Raw genomic sequence first — 19,789 nt, 5'->3', positions numbered from 1 at the left:
GAATTTGTTCAGATGATCACGACTGAACCAGGGATTGGGTCTTTTTCTTGCAAAATTATGGGACAGATGCATTCCCACTGAAGTCATTAGAATTTCAAACGGCTACAGTGGTTTGCTTGGTTAAGGCTGAACAGCAAGAGATGATGGAAGCCTCAGACTGTATTCGTAATTGAGGGAGTTTCATTTTCTGTTTATAAAGATTAAAAAATTCTCTTTTGTGTATGTGATTAAAGATGTCTTCTCCAGATTTATAGTGGTTTGGTAACCTTTGCTCTTTTTCTGCAGGAAGTAGCATTCATAATCAGTGAGCTGAAAAAACCCTGAAATTCCGTCAGTTTTGTACAAGTTTCCTTAAAAAGTCAAGTTCTTTAAATTTGTCCCTAGTTATCTGGGACACCATTAATCCTTATTCCATGTGTGCCATGGAAAGAGGGTGCGTGATAAAAGAACAATTTATGCTTTGCATTAAAGCAGGGAAGAATTCAGACTGAAAATTTTCAGTTTCAATATTTATGAGTTATCAAAACATACTTTGCAAATGTCTCAAGTAAAGTACTAAAGAAAGAGGAGGAATATAATATTGCCACTCGGCAGCTATATTCGGGAAGATTATTTGTAGTGCTTATGGAACTGTACTATACTGTAAAATACTATTTCTTGCAAATAAACAAAACAAAAGCAAGCTCTTATTTTATAAGTGCAATGCCGTTTCAATGCTAAATATTACTTTGTTATTGCAGAGGCTCTACACCGATAAATGGAACAAAGAGAAGACCAGCATTCACGTTATGCCAGATACTCCAGAAATTCTGCAGTCTAGAGTGAACCAGATCACAATGAGTAATGTGAGTTACCGTGCTCACAGTGCGCATTCAGCGTCTGTTGCATAGATCAAAAATTGGTGTGATTTTTATGTCTTTTTTGAAAATATTTAAGTTCAAATGTAGGGTACTTCAGTAGTTCTGCCTTCATAATAGAGTACCTGTTCTCTTTTACATTTTAAATTAGAAACTTTACAAAGCTGGATGGGAGGAAGAGAAGAAGAAAGGTTATGACATGCAGCCAGATGCTATTCCAATAAAAGCAGCCAAAGCCTCCAGAGACATTGCAAGTGATGTAAGTTTGATTGCATGATAGTACTCAGAGTAGCTACAAAGACAGTCAGAACATTTTCAAAGTGCTCTGTTACGCGCAAATGTGTCTTTTCAAGCATCTTGAGTTGTCTAGGTTTCAGTTATATGCTTGATGGCATAAACTTTTGCAGTACTTGCTGCAATTCCACACTCCAGTGAAAGCTGCTGAGCTTCATGTGCCTGTGTTCAATGGGCTATTTTGTAAGACTATGTTTAAATGACTAAACCTGAGATCTTGTGATGAAAAAGGGCAAATATTTTCTATGTTGTCAGAGATAAAATTGAGCTTAATCGTGCACATTTTTTTATTGAAGTTTTTGCTGTTCTTTCTCTTTCCTCCTGTCAGTATAAATACAAACTAGCCTACGAAAAAGAGAAAGGAAAGCATATTGGGTTCCGCAGCCTTGAAGACGACCCCAAGCTGGTGCACTTCATGCAGGTGGCTAAGATGCAATCTGATCGGGAATACAAAAAAGACTATGAGAAGGCAAAGACTAATTTCCATACTCCAGTTGACATGGTCAGTGTTGTGGCAGCCAAGAAAGCGCAGGAAGTGGCTACAAATGCAAACTACAAAAACTTGATCCATACCTACAATGTTTTGCCTGATGCTATGAGCCTTGAATTAGCCAAAAACATGATGCAGATACAAAGTGATGTAAGTGAGAGATTCTTCAACCTTTGTATTATGAATACAATGATGTTTAGGTGATGAAAGCGTACCGTAAGATAAATAGTACTATTTTCTTAGTGAAATTAATTCAGTTATACACTAAAATGTAGTATATGAATTGAGACCTTCAGCAATGATAGCCGTTGTATTTTTCTAAGACTCTGAGATATTAAATTGTACCTATTGCTAAAGAATTTGGGCTCAGAAATAAGTAATTTTATGTATAAAGCAAAATGGATATTTACTGTTTACGTATCCCATGAGGCTCTTCAGGAGCAATACTTGTGTGCAGGCTAAGACAGGAAAAGCTTCACTTTTCATTAATAGTTTTATCTTGTACTTCCATAAAGATATCTTTTCAGAAGAAGGGGAAACCAGCTCAGTAGCTATGTTCTCAGATTTCCTGGGATGTTTAACCTCTAGAGAAGAGGGGCTTTTTTTCTCTCAGTATAGTGATTCAAGATAATCCTCTTCTTCAAAAGGGTTAAGACCCTTGTAATCTCATGCAAGCAATCTATATACATCATAAGGAGGATCTGAACACCGTATAAAAGGCAGAGTAATACAATAGACACCACTGTAACAAATGAGTTTCTAAATAAACCTTGAATGCATCTTGATACTATTTGCCTCTTTTTAGAGTACGTGCATTCAAAATCTAATAGTCATTAAACACAGAAAGAAGTGTCATGATTTACAGACTTTTTCATGCACCTGATTATTTTCTTTTCTTTCTGCTTCCAGAATCAATACAGAGCAGAATATGATGAAAGTATGAAGGGTGTTGGATGGATGCCACTGGGCTCCCTGGAAGCTGAGAAGAACAAAAAAGCAATGGAAATTGTTAGTGAAAAGAAGTATCGCCAGCATCCGGACAAGTTGAAGTATTCTGTCCCTATGGATTCCATGAACATGGTCTTAGCTTTAAATAATGCTAAAATCATGGATGAGGTAAGAAAGTGTTTATCAAAATTCATTTAAGTTTGTAGAAGTAAGAAACAAGCTATACGTGATGTAATAGTCAATCTTATTGGATGCATAGCTTTGGAAATCATTCATTTTGGCAGCTTATGAATATGCTTGACTGTAATTGTATTTTGTCTTAATAGACCTTTGATATACTTGAAAGCAAAGCATGACCCTAATGTTTCTAAGAAATACATAGAAAGACAGACCTGGGGGTCACATTTTATTAGTAAAGTTTACCCAAGATAACTGATTGTAGACTTTTAGCAGTTTAAATCTAGGGGCTAAAAATACTGGAGTGATCCCTTTTGGAAACAGGATTTAGACTTCTAAATGTATACTGTGTTTCGTCCGATGCCTGTTACATTAATAGGAAATTGCTGCATGATGTGAATGCTTTTATCATGAGATATTTTCTGATTCTCCTGCTGAATTGATGTAATCCACTAGTGTTCTTTAGAAATGTCTAGAGTTGATGTGCATTGTAGTTACAGGGACCATCAGAATCTTATGTGTGCTTTCCTTATCTCTATTTCCCCTAAGTAAAGCTCTATTACCTCTCTCAGCTGATACTTATTTTGCAGGAGATAAACTAATAATCTTCCACCTCTACCAATTTTTTTTGTCTACCTTCTGACTTGGCTTTTAGTTGTGGGTTAACCCCGGTAGGCAGCTAAGCACCACACAGCCACTCGCTCACTTCCTCCCCTCCTCCCCAGTGGGATGGGGGAAGAGGAAAGGCAGAGTAAAAGCAAGAAAAGTTGTGGGTCCAGATAAAAAATGTTTAATAAGCAAAGGAGAAGTGGAAGAAGAGAGAAAGAAAACAAAACAAGTGATGCAAAAGCAACCACTCGCCACCTCCCATGGGTAGGCTGATGCCCAGCCAGTTCCCAAGCACCAGATGTCTAACCTCCCTAAACCCCCTCCTCTCCCTTTTCATTTGCAGAGCATGACGTTATGCGGTGGGGAATACCTCTTTGGTTAGCTGCGTTCATCTGCCTGCTTGTGTCCCCTCCCAACCTCTTGCACACCACCCAGTCTATTCACTGCTGGGGCAGAGTGAGAAAGAGAGAAGGCCTTGATACTGTGCAGCAACAGCTAAAACATTAGTGTGTTATCAGCATTGTTTTAGTCACAAATCTAAAACACAGCACTGTTTGAGATGCTATGAAGAGGATTGACTCCATCCCAGCCAGACCTAGTACATTTTGAAACCTATTTTCTGCTGTTCGATATGCTTGAATACACTTCTGGGCAAGGGACAAGCAGTAAAATACTCTAGCAAGATTGATATTTCTCCCACTCTTATTTTGGCCTCACACAATTAACTTCATAAGAGCTATTCCTGATTAACACTGCTTTTAAGTGCTAAAATAAAAAGACAAATGTTCCTACCGTGTTAGTAGTTGCATCGTTGTAAAGAAATCTTTTTTTTTTTATCCCTCCAGCACAAGTACAAACAAGCATGGGAAGAAGACAAAAAGAAAGTTCACATCACACCAGATATTCCACAGATTGCTTTAGCAAAAGTTAATGCATTTAATTTAAGTGATGTGAGTACTGTTTGTAAGGCTATGACATTGCTCTTATTTTTTTTATTAGGAATAAGTCAGATGACAGCATACAGAAATCTCCCTAATTCTCACTTTGCTAACCTGTAGTAATTTCACAAAAAGCTGTTAATTTTCCTTTTCTCTGCTTCCTTCCCCAAAATTACATACCAAAAGATGCCAAGAAAAAGCCATAGTATTTATAGTCAGATTATGAAGTGTTCATGTAGGTCATTAAAATATAAGTTACTAACAAAATAGTAGAGTTTGAGTACTATCCGTGTTTGTTACTGTATTTATTATTTTATTTCCCCACGCACAAACTTCTGTAGCGGATTCAAAATTCTTTCTTGCAGATTGAACCTATTCTTTCAGTAACAGATGATATTATAGACAGCTTTTCAGTAGCCAGTTGTTAAATCTGCATATGCTAAATAAAGTATTGTTTGTAATCGTGCACATCTTTAATGTGCACCAAAATAGACGTATTTATCTCATTTTTTTTTAAATTGACAATCTTATAGATGTAACTTTTCACCAATATTTGTGCATGTGGGAAACAAATGCAATTTCTTGCTTTTTGTTATAGGTTATTGTTACTAATTATAGTGCAGTCCAGCTGCGTTGATGTATGAATACTAAGATTGGAGTTAATTTTGAAGGAGTATTCATCTCTCTGTGTGCCTGAGTGCCTTAAACAACTGTTCAAGGAGTGTTAAACATATGAATAATCTGTGTTTTAAGTTATCATATAAAAATAACAGAGTTTTATTTAAGTATGGTGTGTTTTGCTTTTTTAAAGGATATTTCTTTCCTTTCTTTTCACAGAAAATGTACAGACTTTCATTTGAAGAATCTAGGAAGAAAGGGTATGATCTCAGAGCTGATGCTATCCCTATTAAAGCTGCCAAAGCTTCTAGGGATATTGCTAGTGATGTAAGTTCCTGAAAGAAAAAAATGATCCATTTCAGATACTGTAAAACATTCATTTCTTGACACAATTCAATTTTATCTGCCAATTACATGAAGTCTCTTTGTTCTCTTGCTTGTGAATAATCCTGACATATTTGATACATGTTCTAATACATTTCTAACAGGGTTAAGGAACAGTTTCTTTATTAGGAAGGTAACGAGATATATGAGGGACTCTTAGAAAAAAAACTAAGGCAGTTCCTTCCTCAGTGTGATGGTGCTTGGATACTTTATAAATGTACATTGTATATTTGTAGTTTAGACAGAACGTTCAGAGGTCATTCTTAGAAATATTTGAGAAGAACAGATGTGGACTTAAATTATTTTTACTACTGTGGTACAGTTATCTTTATTCCTTCGGTGAAAGTCCTATTCAATTTCTTGGTGCAGAGAATACAAGCTTCTGGAATCAGGACCATTCTGAAATCCTTTGCATATCAGTGATGAGGGATTTGCTGTGGCAGGGGCAAATCCAGCTTGAGAGAGGAGTGAAGTTAGGGCCTAAGGACACGTTATTTAGCCCACCATTTTTTTTGACAACAAAGGGGATGTTTCAGGCACTGCAAAGTCAATTTGCTCTGCCACTGCTCTAAGTCTGAGGGGAAGATACTTCCATTCTGAGTTCTCTCCAAGCAGTAAGCAGTGAAGGAAAAAGGAATTGATACTTGGTCTGTGTAGTTCATTGTCCAGGGTTGAGGAAGGAGATTAAGAATTTGAACTGTTGATTTTATTAAAGAAACAAATGCAAAAGGTCTTGGGAAGTTTCTTGAATTTTTTAATCATTTGAACAAGTGACCCTAATTGAACTGATGATTAGATCTTTGGTTTTTAGTTCTTGGTTCTTAGTCTTTAAGTATGAACTCAAGTATTCTGAGTCTGGTGCAGACTACTACAAAAATAGTGACCTAAACCAAATATTGGAAGCAGGATATCAAAGTAACAGAGAACTATGTGGGTTAATGTGCCCTGGTTCTACTGTTTGTGGCAGTTCATCTTTGAGCTAATATGGGTATCTCTAAACTACAGTGGGAAAAGAATAAAAAGTGCACTTTTTCCAAAGAACTGCCTTCAGCAAACCAAATCTTAAGTGTTTCTTTGCCTTTTGCTTTCTGTCAGCTTGTTTCATATTTTCATTGTGTCATTTATAATGAGATTAGAAAACAATTGAATGCCAGGTTACACTGAACCTTACGCAGGAGCAGAATAAACTATTGTAAGGAAATTTCATTTATTAAGAAAGTGTTTTAAATATACTGCTTTTAAAAGGGACACTAGACATCTGTTTTGCTTTAGAGTGCACCCTAAGAGTAGGTGGACAGAGCCACCACTTCTAAATTCTTTGTGATGTTTTCTTAACAATGTAAAAATCTTGTTTTAATCTAAGTTTGGGGTTTTTTTTCCTTACAAGATAGATATTGCATATTGAACAAATGCAGCAGAATTAAAGTCCCTGTTCTCTTTACAGTATAAATACAAATTAGGTTATGAACAAGACAAGGGAAAACTTGTAGGCTTCCGCAGCCTTCAGGATGATCCCAAACTTGTCCATTATATGCAAGTGGCTAAGATGCAGTCTGATCGTGAATACAAGAAAGCTTATGAGACGAGCAAGACACATTACCAAACGCCTGCCGATACGCTCAGCATCGTGGCAGCTAAGGAGGCACAAGATCGTGTGACCAATACTAACTACAAGCGACTGATCCACCAGTATATGCTTCTACCAGATGCAATGAGTTTAGAACTGTACAGGAACATGAATCAGATACAAAGTGACGTAAGTTTCTGTTTTCCTTCTGTCATTCGCAGCTGTGACATTTTTCCCTGTTTTTTCATTATGGCTGTGTTTTGGAAACAAGAGAATTATTTTGTCTGAGCCATTTGTAAACTGTAAACTTTCCTTTTGTGTTCTGTTTGGCAGAATGAGTACAAGCAGGATTACAACGAGTGGTTCAAGGGTATCGGTTGGAGTCCTGCTGGTTCTCTGGATGTGGAGAAATCTAAGAAAGCCACAGAAATTGCAAGTGATCGGAAATACCGCCAGCACCCCAGCATGTTCCCCTTTACAAAACAGAATGATGCCATGGACATGGTCCTTGCAAAGCAGAATGCAAATATAATGAACAAAGTGAGTATTTATGGGGAAAATTAGGCAGACACTCACATATAATCCATTTCCATAAGCACTCTGTAAGTCTGTCACCACCTTTATGTAGCAGTGTTTCCCTGGGAAAAACAACTGTCACCTACAGGTTCCTCTTTTTTCAATTTTTTTCTTAATGAAACACTCAAGTTGCTGATAAATAGCATTGGTTAAATAAATCTTTTCTCATTTTTCTCATTGCTACCTCTCCAACCGCTATTCTTCTCATTCTTGTATAGAAATTACTGGCCTTGAAAATCTTGATAGTTGGACTGCACTAGAAGCAAGTCTGGATCCTAATTCACCGGATCCTGGATTAGGTCATTACATAGTAAAATAAATCTAAGTCAGCACCCTCATCTTTTTACCCATCCGTATCCAAAGTGTGCAAATGGAGATGTGAAAGCCATCCTTTGTCATTTATATTAACATATCTGATGTTACTTTTTTCAATAGCATGCTTATACTCAAGCTTGGGAGAAGGATAAAACTCAGGTTCATGTGATGCCAGATACACCAGATATTCTACAGGCAAAACAGAACAAGGCAAACTACAGTCAGGTAGAGTTTTTTAATACTTCCAATTACATTTTGAACTAATATCTACTTTCTTCAAATTTAAAGGTGCCTCCCATTTCAAAATAAGTAATTAATTTGTATAAGTTAGAAGAAACGGAATGGGGGATTTAGAACAGAGGGAAGCATTTTTATGTGAGTAATATTTTCAGAGTAGCAATAAGTACCATCTTCAGGCTAGCAAAGTAACAGCCTAAATTACATTATAATGTATGGAAAATTTAAGTCCTCTTTTTGAAATCTAGGTATGCATAGTCCATACTCTGTGCTTGCCATAGAAATCAATCATGTTAAAAATTTCTTCCTATAAAATTACAAGTTCATTGGGTTTATAACTCATATATATAACATATATATAACTTAGCATATGGGAAAAGAAATACATGCAGTGATTGTAACTTTTCTGTCAGCTTTCAAATATGAGAAAGTGACAATTATGCCAGTATAAAATACTTAGGTTTTGCTTTGCATGATTGCTCAGCAGCAAATCTTTGACTTGCAAGTGCAGTACTTAAAATCAACTGTGCACAAACTGGCTATATTACAGCCTTATTAATTAAACTTTTGTTAAGCCAATTGAGAAGTTTTCAGTTATCCCAGTTGTATATATTTCAAATTCCCCAGATATGTTTCAAATCACCAAGATAAGCTATAGTAGGAAGCTGCTGCAGTAAAGAAAAACTATTTAATCACTAGCCTAAGACTTGGAAGACCTGCGTTCCTTGCTTATCAGTTTCCTATTTCTCAGTTCCCATTCTAGTAGCCCTTCTCTCATAACTGAAGCCTGTGAGGTGACCAGAACGTGATAACATGGATCATTAGCATATCTAAATAGAGGGTGACATATGTATTACTAAGACTTTTCAATTAATATTGTTTTCAATTTTAGAAACTATACAAGCTTGGCTGGGAGGAAATGATAAAGAAAGGCTATGACCTCACACCTGAAGCCATTTCAGTGAAAGCTGCCAAAGCTTCAAGGGACATTGCAAGTGATGTAAGCAACATTTCTAATTCAATATGACATGCACTTTATCTAGCTGCTGTAACCTACAGAGTCACACTAGATCCAGATACACCTTTCTGCTAACGTGTGGCTTGGAGTAAAAAGCACAATTGCTGACAAAACTCTTTCCTGATCTGTTCTTGTCAGTGAAGAAAACAATTTAAGAAGGGTTGCTCTGGCATCTTGACAATTCCAAAGATTGTGGTCCATCCGTGAAGTGGCTAGTCATACAAAGTTAGGAGTTGTCTGCTCTTTTGGATGTTACATTTTCAGAGCAGCAGCAAATTTGGTCCAATTAGCTGATCCCAGTGCCTATACTGAGAAACCCTCTTTACAACTCTGAAATAGACGTGGTGACACATGTATTGCTGTTATCATCACTTGGTATGGATACAGCTCCACATTTATGGAAGAGATTTTATTAACCATTAGGAAATGTTTCCAATGCTTAAGCATCTGCATTTTTCACTGCTGATTATTTTATTCGTCAAAATATTTGGCTGTGTCAGCCTTTGGGAGTTCTGAACAGTATGACTGTATGACTCAGATGGCACAGGAGACCACTCTTGTAGCCATGCACTCTTCCTCTCCAGGGACTCTGTTCATTCCCAGGGAGAGCCTTCACTGACACCAAGTGATGCCCATTAATCAAGGGGCTACTAAACCTTAACATGAGGTGCCATAACAAGTTGCTCACTTCATTGGTAACGAGAAACATTGAACGGAGTGAATATATTGATATTTCGCTCATATATTTTACCATTGTCTGTTTCTCACTGCAATTTCAATAATGCAACCTTTATAATTTCAGTACAAGTACAAAGAAGGTTACCGCAAGCAGCAGGGACATCACATTGGATTCCGCAGCTTACAAGATGATCCTAAGATGATGTGGTCTATGCAAGTAGCTAAGATGCAGAGTGAGAGGGAGTACAAGAAAGATTTTGAAAAGTGGAAGACAAAGTTTAATATGCCTGTGGATATGTTAGGCTTCCTTCTGGCTAAGAAATGTCAGGAACTGGTTAGTGATATAGACTACAAGCACATGCTACACCGCTGGACTTGTCTGCCAGACCAGAATGATGTCACCCAGGCAAAGAGGGTCTACGAACTACAGAGTGATGTAAGCTTCCTCTGGATTTAATTAATTTATTTTTTGGAAGATATTTACTGCTTATTGAAAAGTATCTTTAATAACTTTCTTTTGATGTCAGTATAGATCAGATTGAAGCTAAAATGCCAGTTAATCTTTTAATATGGTTTAATAAATGAAGAGGGAAATAATCTACTATGGGTTTGATTTTTTTCCTTAACAGAATCTGTATAAGTCAGATCTACAATGGCTCAGAGGCCTTGGATGGAGTCCTTTGGGATCTCTGGAATCTGAAAAGAACAAGAAAGCTTCTGAAATACTGAGTGAAAAGAAGTACCGGCAGCACCCAGATACTATTAAGTTCACAAGTATCCCAGATGCCATGGATATCGTTCTAGCAAAATCTAATGCCAAAAATAGAAGTGATGTAAGTTGCCTCTGGAGACAGAACATGTGATTCAATAAATGAATATATTAGTATGCATCAGTTAAAAAGATCTCCATGTCAGAACATGTGCTTAAAATATACAAATATCAAATGTTTATGATCAGTGCCTTACTGCTCAGTTGTCAAGAAATACTACACCTTGTTCGGAAGATTGAGGTCTTCAATGCTGTAGAACTTACTCAGTAATAACTGCAAATAAGACCCTTTACTATGTAGTATGTAAATGTATTGTCATAATGCTGTTTCCTCGATATTTCATGGATGTAAAAAAGAAAAAAAAGGTGGTATTTCAGTAAGAAGTCATTTTATTATTTGTTTGTAATATCTCGCATTGTTTGCATCACTCATGCTTGCATAGTACATCTTTGCTTTGCTATTGTAGAGAAAAGGTAAACTGAATTTACTGCTATGCATGTGAGCCTTTTATCAGACAAAGTATTTTTGTTTGTGTCTCTTTTCAGATACTGTATAGAGAAGCTTGGGACAAGGACAAGACTCAGGTTCACATCATGCCTGATACTCCTGAAATTTTGCTGGCTAAATCAAACTTAATTAACACAAGTGATGTAAGTCTGTCTCTACAATGTTTCTTTTATGGAATTTAGAATTGCCCATTGTGGCTTTAGTTTAAAGTGCAGTAGAATAATTCTGCAATTCTAACAACTGTAAGCACACACAATTTCCTGTGAAAATTGCTATGCACTGGGAAGCCCAAGTGGAATTGCTAAAATACAAAGTGGAAGCGGAGATGCTAGAATATAAAAAATACTAAGAAAATATTCAACACAAGTTAGCGGTTTTCTTTTTCATCCCTACTGATCATATTAACATTGTAAATAGGTGTTCAGTACCTTTTAGTAAGCCTGTCATTCTTGTTAAAATATCTGATTATATTGAATTGCCTTCTTAGAATTAGAAAGGATTATGTAATTTACACCAATTCCTGCTTGCAATGGAACAAATATAGAACAAATATGCAAAGGTAAAGAAACGTTAGCAGCTCTATCATAAGAACTGAAGAAGATAAAAATAATTGCAATTGAAATTGGGTGTATAGAATCATGGGGTTGTACTATTCCCCTCTGTAGAAGACTCTATGAATCATTCAGATTAATGTGTTAAGTAAAAGAAAATTTTGATCTCGAAAGTGGAATCTCATACTTTATTTTCAACAATCAGGGGAGGAAAGTTGTAGTATTGAAAAACTCACTAGAGAGCTTTATTTGCAATAATTACTTTGAATCCTTCTCTAACAGAAACATTACAAGTTAGGATATGAAGAGCTGAAGAGGAAAGGCTACGATCTTCCTCCTGATGCTATACCCCTCAAGTCAGCAAAGGCATCCAGAGACATAGCTAGTGAAGTAAGTCTTACAGAATGAAAATAATAGTGGGGCAAAGAGCTGGTACACGCTTTTGGATAAAGATGGTTTTTATTTAAAAGGAGGAGAGGTCTAAAATTTTAACAGTCTTATATTGCTGCCCTCCCCACAGGTTGTATAATTCTTCATGGTGTAAAGTTATTTCAGTCAAATACAATAATTTAAAGTGAGGTAGTATATAACTATGGAAACATTAGCAAGTATCTTTGGACATGCAATATAAACACCAAAAATGTTGGAAAAATACGCAAAAAAAAATTAAACTCCATTACATACAAAAGTTTTAACCACTATATTAACAGAGTAATTAAAATTCTTGCTTGAAAAGAGGTGATAATTGATGTTTCTGCATTCAATTAGTACCAATACAAAACTGCGTACCGCAAGCAGCTTGGGCACCACATAGGGGCGCGTAACATAGAGGATGATCCGAAGATGGTGTGGTCGATGCACGTAGCCAAGATCCAGAGTGACAGGGAGTACAAGAAGGCCTTTGAGAAGACAAAGACCCACTTCAGTAGCCCAGTGGACATGCTGGGAGTCGTGTTGGCCAAGAAATGCCAGGAGCTGGTCAGCGACATTGATTACAAGCACTTTCTGCATCGGTGGACCTGCCTGCCGGACCAGAACGATGTTGTGCAAGCCAGGAAAGTGTATGACCTTCAGAGTGATGTAAGTTATCCTTTAGTGGGAGTGTGACAAGCAGAAGTCTGCCTTGTGTTCTGTTCCTTTGTTGGAGAAGGTCCAGGTGGGGAGCATAAATAAGCCTAGGCTGATTCTGTGAGACTGAGACTCTGTTGTGGCCATCCTATCTGGCTGAGAGTTGATGTCATGAATGGGCGGGGATGAAGTTTGTGTGGGGTCGTACTTTATGGTGACAGAAAAGTCCTGTCTTGCCTTGAGCACCTTGGGGGGAGTGTTGCTGCAGGTGGCTGGAGTTGTGAATGGCAGGGGAGGGGCAATGGAGTCAAATATTTTCTTTTGGAGGACCGAGAGTGGGCAAAGGCAAGCCATGTGTGCAGTGGTGAATGGTATGAAGAGCGTTAGGTGATGAGGAGTCCCTTTGTGGTGGCTGGGGGGTTGACCCAGGGGACTGTGTTTTGATAGGCAGAGCTTCATTTGGCAGGAGGAGCGTTGGCATGGGATAAGGCGGTTGCTGAGGTGCTTTGTGTCCCTGCCTGTCCTTTCAGAATGTGTACAAGTCCGACCTTCTGTGGCTGAGGGGCATTGGCTGGTCCCCAAGTGGTTCGCTGGACGATGAGAAGAACAAGAGGGCGAGCCTCATCCTGAGCGAGAAGAAGTATCGGCAACACCCGGACACCATCAAATTCACGAGCCTTCCTGACTCGATGCCCATGGTTCTGGCAAAGCACAACTCCGAAATTATGAACCAAGTGAGATTTGCTTGTGTTTGCAACCTGAAGGAAATGAGTGCATTTCCCAGGACTTTGAGGTCTCTCCTTCCAGGGCCTGGGCTTTGCAAAGGGCGGGGGGTATTGCATCGTCTTGCGTCAGAGATTGGTGCTCCCTGTTTTAGATCAAATTCTGTTTTGTGTGGTTGGAGCAGTGATTGGGTGCAGTGTGGAAAAGAAAAGGGTGGAGCGTTAGGAAGTCTGGGGAAAAGAAAAGGCATTCCTGAATCTGTGCAAAGTAGAGGCCCCTTGCTTCAGTTCGTTGAGCTGGTTTGCTCTTTGAGTTTGTTGCCCCGTGCTTGCAGGATCTTATCTCAGGCTGTACTCCTTGTTTCAGCGCTCGTACACATCGGCCTGGGAGAAAGATAAAACCAGCGTTCACATTATGCCGGATACACCTGGTATTTTGCTAGCCCAGCAGAACCAAGCGAACTTCAGTGAGGTAGGTGTTGGAGCTGGGGTTAAGTGTGCGTCCCTGGACGCTGCTGTGGTGCGGGAAGAAGTGTTGCTTGAGGGGAATGCTTGTTGTTCTTTCAGAAACTGTACAAGCTTGCGATGGAGGAAGATAAGAAAAAGGGCTACGACATGCGGGCAGATGCCATTCCTATCAAGTCTGCTAAAGCTTCCAGAGACATTGCAAGTGATGTAAGTACGCAGGAGCCCTTGGTGGCACACGCAACCAGACAGCTTACAGGTGCTTGCAGTTGAAGCCCAGAGTTTGCAACCTTAGCGGAATGGAGGCAACACAGCTCTTGCCTCTCATTAGAATTCAGCAAGTCTGTAAACAGTTGGTTTTGGAGGGTCTGCCTGCAGGTGTCCCTTGGTGTTATGGGCGTGCGGTGTTGCGAGGGCATTTGTAGAGGGTGTGGAGAGAGTAACTGTGGGAGCTGGGTGATGGACGTAATCCAAAGCAATGTCCCTCCTGGGCTCGTGGCAGCGTCTCGTCGTGCCACAGACTGGACTTTTGAGGTGGTGTGCTGCCGTCCGTACTGCCAGTCTGCACGCCCCTGCTGTTGCAGGTACCCAGCTGAGCTGGACATGAGGAAAGAAAACCCAAACTAAGTTTTGTGTTACGACTGGGGCATTTACAGTTTCTGTCTGGACTGAGGGCAAGTCCAGTCGCTCTAGGCCAGTCATTACTGTGCCCCGGAGTATCTTTTCAGGGCTTAGCTCTGCAGGACCTGAATTTATTCTCTGATGCGAGGTTTTGTAGTTCAGGCTTGTTCCATTACTGTAGCGAGATGAGTTCAATCTCTCCTCAGTCTTACTTGAAATTTCACTACGAGGCAAAGGAAAAAGTTTTGTGTTGGCTCCTGTCCCTTCCCAAGCTTAGCGGCTGCAGGTCTGCAGCTGAGGACCCACACGGGGCTGGGTGAATAAGGCTTCCGAGCCCAGTGCAGGAGAGCCTGGTGCAGTGGAGTGCGTCAGCTGCTGTGGGCTGTGAGTGAGTGCAGTCAGGGCTGCGCAGGGTGAGGGCCAGGTTGCCTGCTGGAGCTGTCCATGGTTTTCCCTGAGTTTTGCATCCCAGGTGCTGAGCTGGCCTCTCTGTGGGGATGCTTAGGTTGTGTGGAGACCCTGTCTGCTGGCCTGCATTGCTGCTGGTTCCCGAGCTCGCTTGGTTGGAGTTGCCGCCTGGGCCTCCATGTGCCTCCTGTGGCCCAGCGTAGGTGTGGGGTGGGATGGCAGAGTAGGACCCGGTAGGGATAAACTGCGCTTAGGCGCCTCTTCACACGGTGATCTCACCAGGCTCCACGAGCAAAGTGCCTGTTCAGAGGTGCTGCTAGAAACTAATGTCCGAAGGGAGAAGAGCTGGTCTGAAACTTACTGAGCTTCCTTCACCCTGCAGTACAAATACAAAGAAGGCTACCGCAAGCAGCTTGGGCACCACATAGGGGCGCGTAACATAGAGGATGATCCGAAGATGGTGTGGTCGATGCACGTAGCCAAGATCCAGAGTGACAGGGAGTACAAGAAGGCCTTTGAGAAGACAAAGACCCACTTCAGTAGCCCAGTGGACATGCTGGGAGTCGTGTTGGCCAAGAAATGCCAGGAGCTGGTCAGCGACATTGATTACAAGCACTTTCTGCATCGGTGGACCTGCCTGCCGGACCAGAACGATGTTGTGCAAGCCAGGAAAGTGTATGACCTTCAGAGTGATGTAAGTTATCCTTTAGTGGGAGTGTGACAAGCAGAAGTCTGCCTTGTGTTCTGTTCCTTTGTTGGAGAAGGTCCAGGTGGGGAGCATAAATAAGCCTAGGCTGATTCTGTGAGACTGAGACTCTGTTGTGGCCATCCTATCTGGCTGAGAGTTGATGTCATGAATGGGCGGGGATGAAGTTTGTGTGGGGTCGTACTTTATGGTGACAGAAAAGTCCTGTCTTGCCTTGAGCACCTTGGGGGGAGTGTTGCTGCAGGTGGCTGGAGTTGTGAATGGCAGGGGAGGGGCAATGGAGTCAAATATTTTCTTTTGGAGGACCGAGAGTGGGCAAAGGCAAGCCATGTGTGCAGTGGTGAATGGTATGAAGAGCGTTAGGTGATGAGGAGTCCCTTCGTGGTGGCTGGGGGGTTGACCCAGGGGACTGTGTTTTGATAGGCAGAGCTTCATTTGGCAGGAGGAGCGTTGGCATGGGATAAGGCGGTTGCTGAGGTGCTTTGTGTCCCTGCCTGTCCTTTCAGAATGTGTACAAGTCCGACCTTCTGTGGCTGAGGGGCATTGGCTGGTCCCCAAGTGGTTCGCTGGACGATGAGAAGAACAAGAGGGCGAGCCTCATCCTGAGCGAGAAGAAGTATCGGCAACACCCGGACACCATCAAATTCACGAGCCTTCCTGACTCGATGCCCATGGTTCTGGCAAAGCACAACTCCGAAATTATGAACCAAGTGAGATTTGCTTGTGTTTGCAACCTGAAGGAAATGAGTGCATTTCCCAGGACTTTGAGGTCTCTCCTTCCAGGGCCTGGGCTTTGCAAAGGGCGGGGGGTATTGCATCGTCTTGCGTCAGAGATTGGTGCTCCCTGTTTTAGATCAAATTCTGTTTTGTGTGGTTGGAGCAGTGATTGGGTGCAGTGTGGAAAAGAAAAGGGTGGAGCGTTAGGAAGTCTGGGGAAAAGAAAAGGCATTCCTGAATCTGTGCAAAGTAGAGGCCCCTTGCTTCAGTTCGTTGAGCTGGTTTGCTCTTTGAGTTTGTTGCCCCGTGCTTGCAGGATCTTATCTCAGGCTGTACTCCTTGTTTCAGCGCTCGTACACATCGGCCTGGGAGAAAGATAAAACCAGCGTTCACATTATGCCGGATACACCTGGTATTTTGCTAGCCCAGCAGAACCAAGCGAACTTCAGTGAGGTAGGTGTTGGAGCTGGGGTTAAGTGTGCGTCCCTGGACGCTGCTGTGGTGCGGGAAGAAGTGTTGCTTGAGGGGAATGCTTGTTGTTCTTTCAGAAACTGTACAAGCTTGCGATGGAGGAAGATAAGAAAAAGGGCTACGACATGCGGGCAGATGCCATTCCTATCAAGTCTGCTAAAGCTTCCAGAGACATTGCAAGTGATGTAAGTACACAGGAGCCCTTGGTGGCACGCTCTCCTCTGTCTTACTTTACATTTCAGAAAGAGGCAGGGGTAAAAGTTGTAGCATCATTGAATCATAGAATGGTTTGGGTGTTAAGGGACCTTAAAGATCATCTAGTTCCAACCCTCCAGCTCTGGGCAGTGACACCTCCCAGCAGATAAGGTTGCTCAAAGCCCCATCCAACCTGGCCTTGAACACTTCCAGGGAGCGGGTATCCACAGCTTACCTGGACAACCTGTTCCAGTGTCTCACCACACTCACAGTAAAGAATTTCTTCCTAATATTTAGTCTAAATCTATTCACTTTCAGTTTAAAACTGTTATCCCTCATCCTATCACTATACTCCCTGATAAAAAATCCCTCCCTGTCTTTCCTGTAGGCCCCTTTAAGTACTGGAAGGTTGCTATAAGGTCTCCCTGGAGCCTTGTCTTCTCTAGGCTAAACAACCCTAACTCTCTCAGCATGTCTCTCAGCCTAGGGGAGGTGCCTCGGCACCCTGATGATCTTTGTGGCCCTTCTCTGGACCCACTCGAGCAGGGCCATGTATTTCTTATGCTTGGGACACCAGAGCTAGACGCAGTGCTCCAGGTGGGGTCTCGTGAGAACAGAGTAGAGCAGGAGAATCACCTCCCTCGACCTGCTGGCCACACTACTTTTGATGCAACCCAGGGTATGATTGGCTTTCTGGGCTGCAAGTGCATATTGCCAGCTCATATTCATTTTATCATCCACCAATACCCCCAAGTCCTCTGCAGGACTGCTCTCAATCCACACATTGCCCAACCTGTATCCATGTTTGGGATTGCCTTGACCCAGGTGCAGGACCTTACACTTGACCTTGTTGAATGAACTTCATGAGGTTCACATGGGCCCACCTCTCAAGACTGTCAAGGTCCCTTTGGATGGCATCCCTACCTTCCAGCGTGTTGACTGCACCACTCAGGCTGGTGTCTTCGGCAAACTTGCTGAGGGTGCATTCAATCCCACTGTCCGTGTCCCTGACAAAGATGTTAGACAGTGCTGGTCCTGGTACAGGCCCCTGAGGGACACCACTCATAGCTGGTCTCTAACCCAGGCATTGAGCAAGAGTTGCGTTTGACTGCAACTCTTTAAGTGCGACCATCCAGCCAATTCCTTATCCACTGAGTGGTCCGCCTGTCAAATCCATGTCTCTCCATTTTAGAGCCAAGGATGTTGTGCGGGACAGTATCAAGTGCTTTGCACAAGTCCAAGTAGATGATGTCAGTCGCTCTTCCCTTATCCACCAATGCTGTAACCCTGTTGTAAAAGCCCACCAAATCTGTCAGGCATGATTTGCCTTTAATGAAGCCATGTTGGCTGTCACCAATCACCTCTCTGTTTTCCATGTGCCTTAGCATAGTTTCCAGGTAGATCTGCTCCATGATCTTGCTGTGCACAGAGGTGAGACTGACCAGCCTGTAGTTCCCTGGGTCTTCCTTTTTTCCCTTTTTAAAAATGGGGTTATGTTTCGCCTTTTCCAGTCACTGGGAACTTCACTGGTCTGCCATGACTTTTCAAAGATGGTGGATAGTGGCTTAGCAACTTCATTTGCCAGTTCCCTCAGGACCCTTGGATGCATCTCATCAGGTCCCATGGACTTGTGCACATTCAGGTTCCTTAGACGGTCTCAAACCTGATCTTCTCCTACAGTGGGCAGTACTTCATTCTCCCAGTCCCTGGCTTTGGATTCAGTGAATCCAAAGGATGGCATGGCTAGAGCACTTGCAGGTGAAGACCAAGGCAAAGAAGTTGTTGAGTATCTCACCCTTCTCCATATCGGTTGTAGCCAGGTCTCCCGTTTCACTCATCAGGGCGGGTACAGTTTCTTTCACCTTCCTTTGTTGTCCTGTGTACCTGAAGAAATCCTTCTTGTTATTTTTTACATCCCTAGCCAAGTTCAGCTCCAACTGTGCCTTGGCTTTCCTGATCCCCTCCCTGCACTCTCAGGCCATATCCCTATAATCTCCCCAGGATGTGTATCCCTGCCTCCGCTGCCTGTGCAGCATCTTGACTTAGCCAAGCTGGCCTCCTGCCTTCCCTGACGGACTTCCTGCATGTTGGGATTGAGAGCTCTTGCACCCTAATAAAAAAGTCTTTAAATACCTCCCAGCTCTCATTCACTCCTTTATCTCTAAGGGCAGTTTCCCACGGGATCCCATTCACTAGCACCCTAGACAGCCAAAAGCTTGCCTTTCCGAGATTTAGAATACTGACTCTACTTTTTACCTGTCCTGTACCCCTCAAGATTGAGAATTCTGCCGGGGCGTGATTGCTGCAGCCCAGGCTGCTTCCAATCTTGACCTCTTTGATAAGTTCTTCCTCATTAGTGAGCAACAGGTCCAGCAGTGCCTCTTCTGTGGTCAGCTCTCCATTACTTCTACTAAGAAGTTGTTCTCAATGCACTCCAGTAGTTTCCTGGACTGCTTGCAGTTCGCTGTGCTGCTTTTATAGCAGATGTTCAGGTGGTTGAAGTCCCCTATCAGGATCAGGGCCTGCGAGTGTGCTGCTTCTGCACTTGAAGAAAGAACTCTTCCTCAACCGCCTTTCCTTGGTCGGGTGGCCTGTAGCAGACAGCAATCACAAAGTTTCCTTTGTTTCCTTGGTCTCTAATTTTCATCCATAAGCTCTCGACACGCACATTGCTGAAAAAGTTTTGTGTTGGCCCCTGTCCCTTCCCAAGCTTAGCGGCTGCAGGTCTGCAGCTGAGGACCCACACGGGGCTGGGTGAATAAGGCTCCCGAGCCCAGTGCAGGAGAGCCTGGTGCAGTGGAGTGCGTCAGCTGCTGTGGGCTGTGAGTGAGTGCAGTCAGGGCTGCGCAGGGTGAGGGCCAGGTTGCCTGCTGGAGCTGTCC

The 19,789-nt window shown here is 42.0% G+C and overlaps 1 protein-coding gene across 2 annotated transcripts in view; it reads left to right on the top strand.

Moving 5' to 3' along the window:
* NEB (nebulin) overlaps window positions 1-19,789 on the top strand; it is a 124,755-nt gene that overhangs the window by 26,053 nt on the left and 78,913 nt on the right. For both annotated transcript variants that reach the window (XM_087731532.1, XM_087731531.1), the window contains exons 28-49: window positions 741-845; window positions 1,009-1,116; window positions 1,480-1,791; window positions 2,551-2,757; window positions 4,221-4,325; window positions 5,151-5,258; window positions 6,760-7,071; window positions 7,216-7,422; window positions 7,894-7,998; window positions 8,903-9,010; window positions 9,831-10,142; window positions 10,336-10,539; window positions 11,022-11,126; window positions 11,817-11,924; window positions 12,303-12,614; window positions 13,133-13,336; window positions 13,692-13,796; window positions 13,892-13,999; window positions 15,201-15,512; window positions 16,031-16,234; window positions 16,590-16,694; window positions 16,790-16,897. In XM_087731532.1, the coding sequence (XP_087587658.1) occupies window positions 741-845; window positions 1,009-1,116; window positions 1,480-1,791; window positions 2,551-2,757; window positions 4,221-4,325; window positions 5,151-5,258; window positions 6,760-7,071; window positions 7,216-7,422; window positions 7,894-7,998; window positions 8,903-9,010; window positions 9,831-10,142; window positions 10,336-10,539; window positions 11,022-11,126; window positions 11,817-11,924; window positions 12,303-12,614; window positions 13,133-13,336; window positions 13,692-13,796; window positions 13,892-13,999; window positions 15,201-15,512; window positions 16,031-16,234; window positions 16,590-16,694; window positions 16,790-16,897 (3,864 nt within the window). The remainder of the gene's footprint in view (window positions 1-740; window positions 846-1,008; window positions 1,117-1,479; window positions 1,792-2,550; window positions 2,758-4,220; window positions 4,326-5,150; window positions 5,259-6,759; window positions 7,072-7,215; window positions 7,423-7,893; window positions 7,999-8,902; window positions 9,011-9,830; window positions 10,143-10,335; window positions 10,540-11,021; window positions 11,127-11,816; window positions 11,925-12,302; window positions 12,615-13,132; window positions 13,337-13,691; window positions 13,797-13,891; window positions 14,000-15,200; window positions 15,513-16,030; window positions 16,235-16,589; window positions 16,695-16,789; window positions 16,898-19,789) is intronic.

The sequence above is a fragment of the Nipponia nippon genome, unplaced genomic scaffold (assembly GCF_047370975.1).
Source record: "Nipponia nippon isolate SJK-2023a ecotype South Korea unplaced genomic scaffold, ASM4737097v1 scaffold_5, whole genome shotgun sequence".
Taxonomy (NCBI): Eukaryota; Metazoa; Chordata; class Aves; order Pelecaniformes; family Threskiornithidae; genus Nipponia; species Nipponia nippon.
The sequence above is the reverse complement of the archived record's forward strand: the minus strand, read 5'-3'. Positions and strand labels throughout refer to the sequence as shown.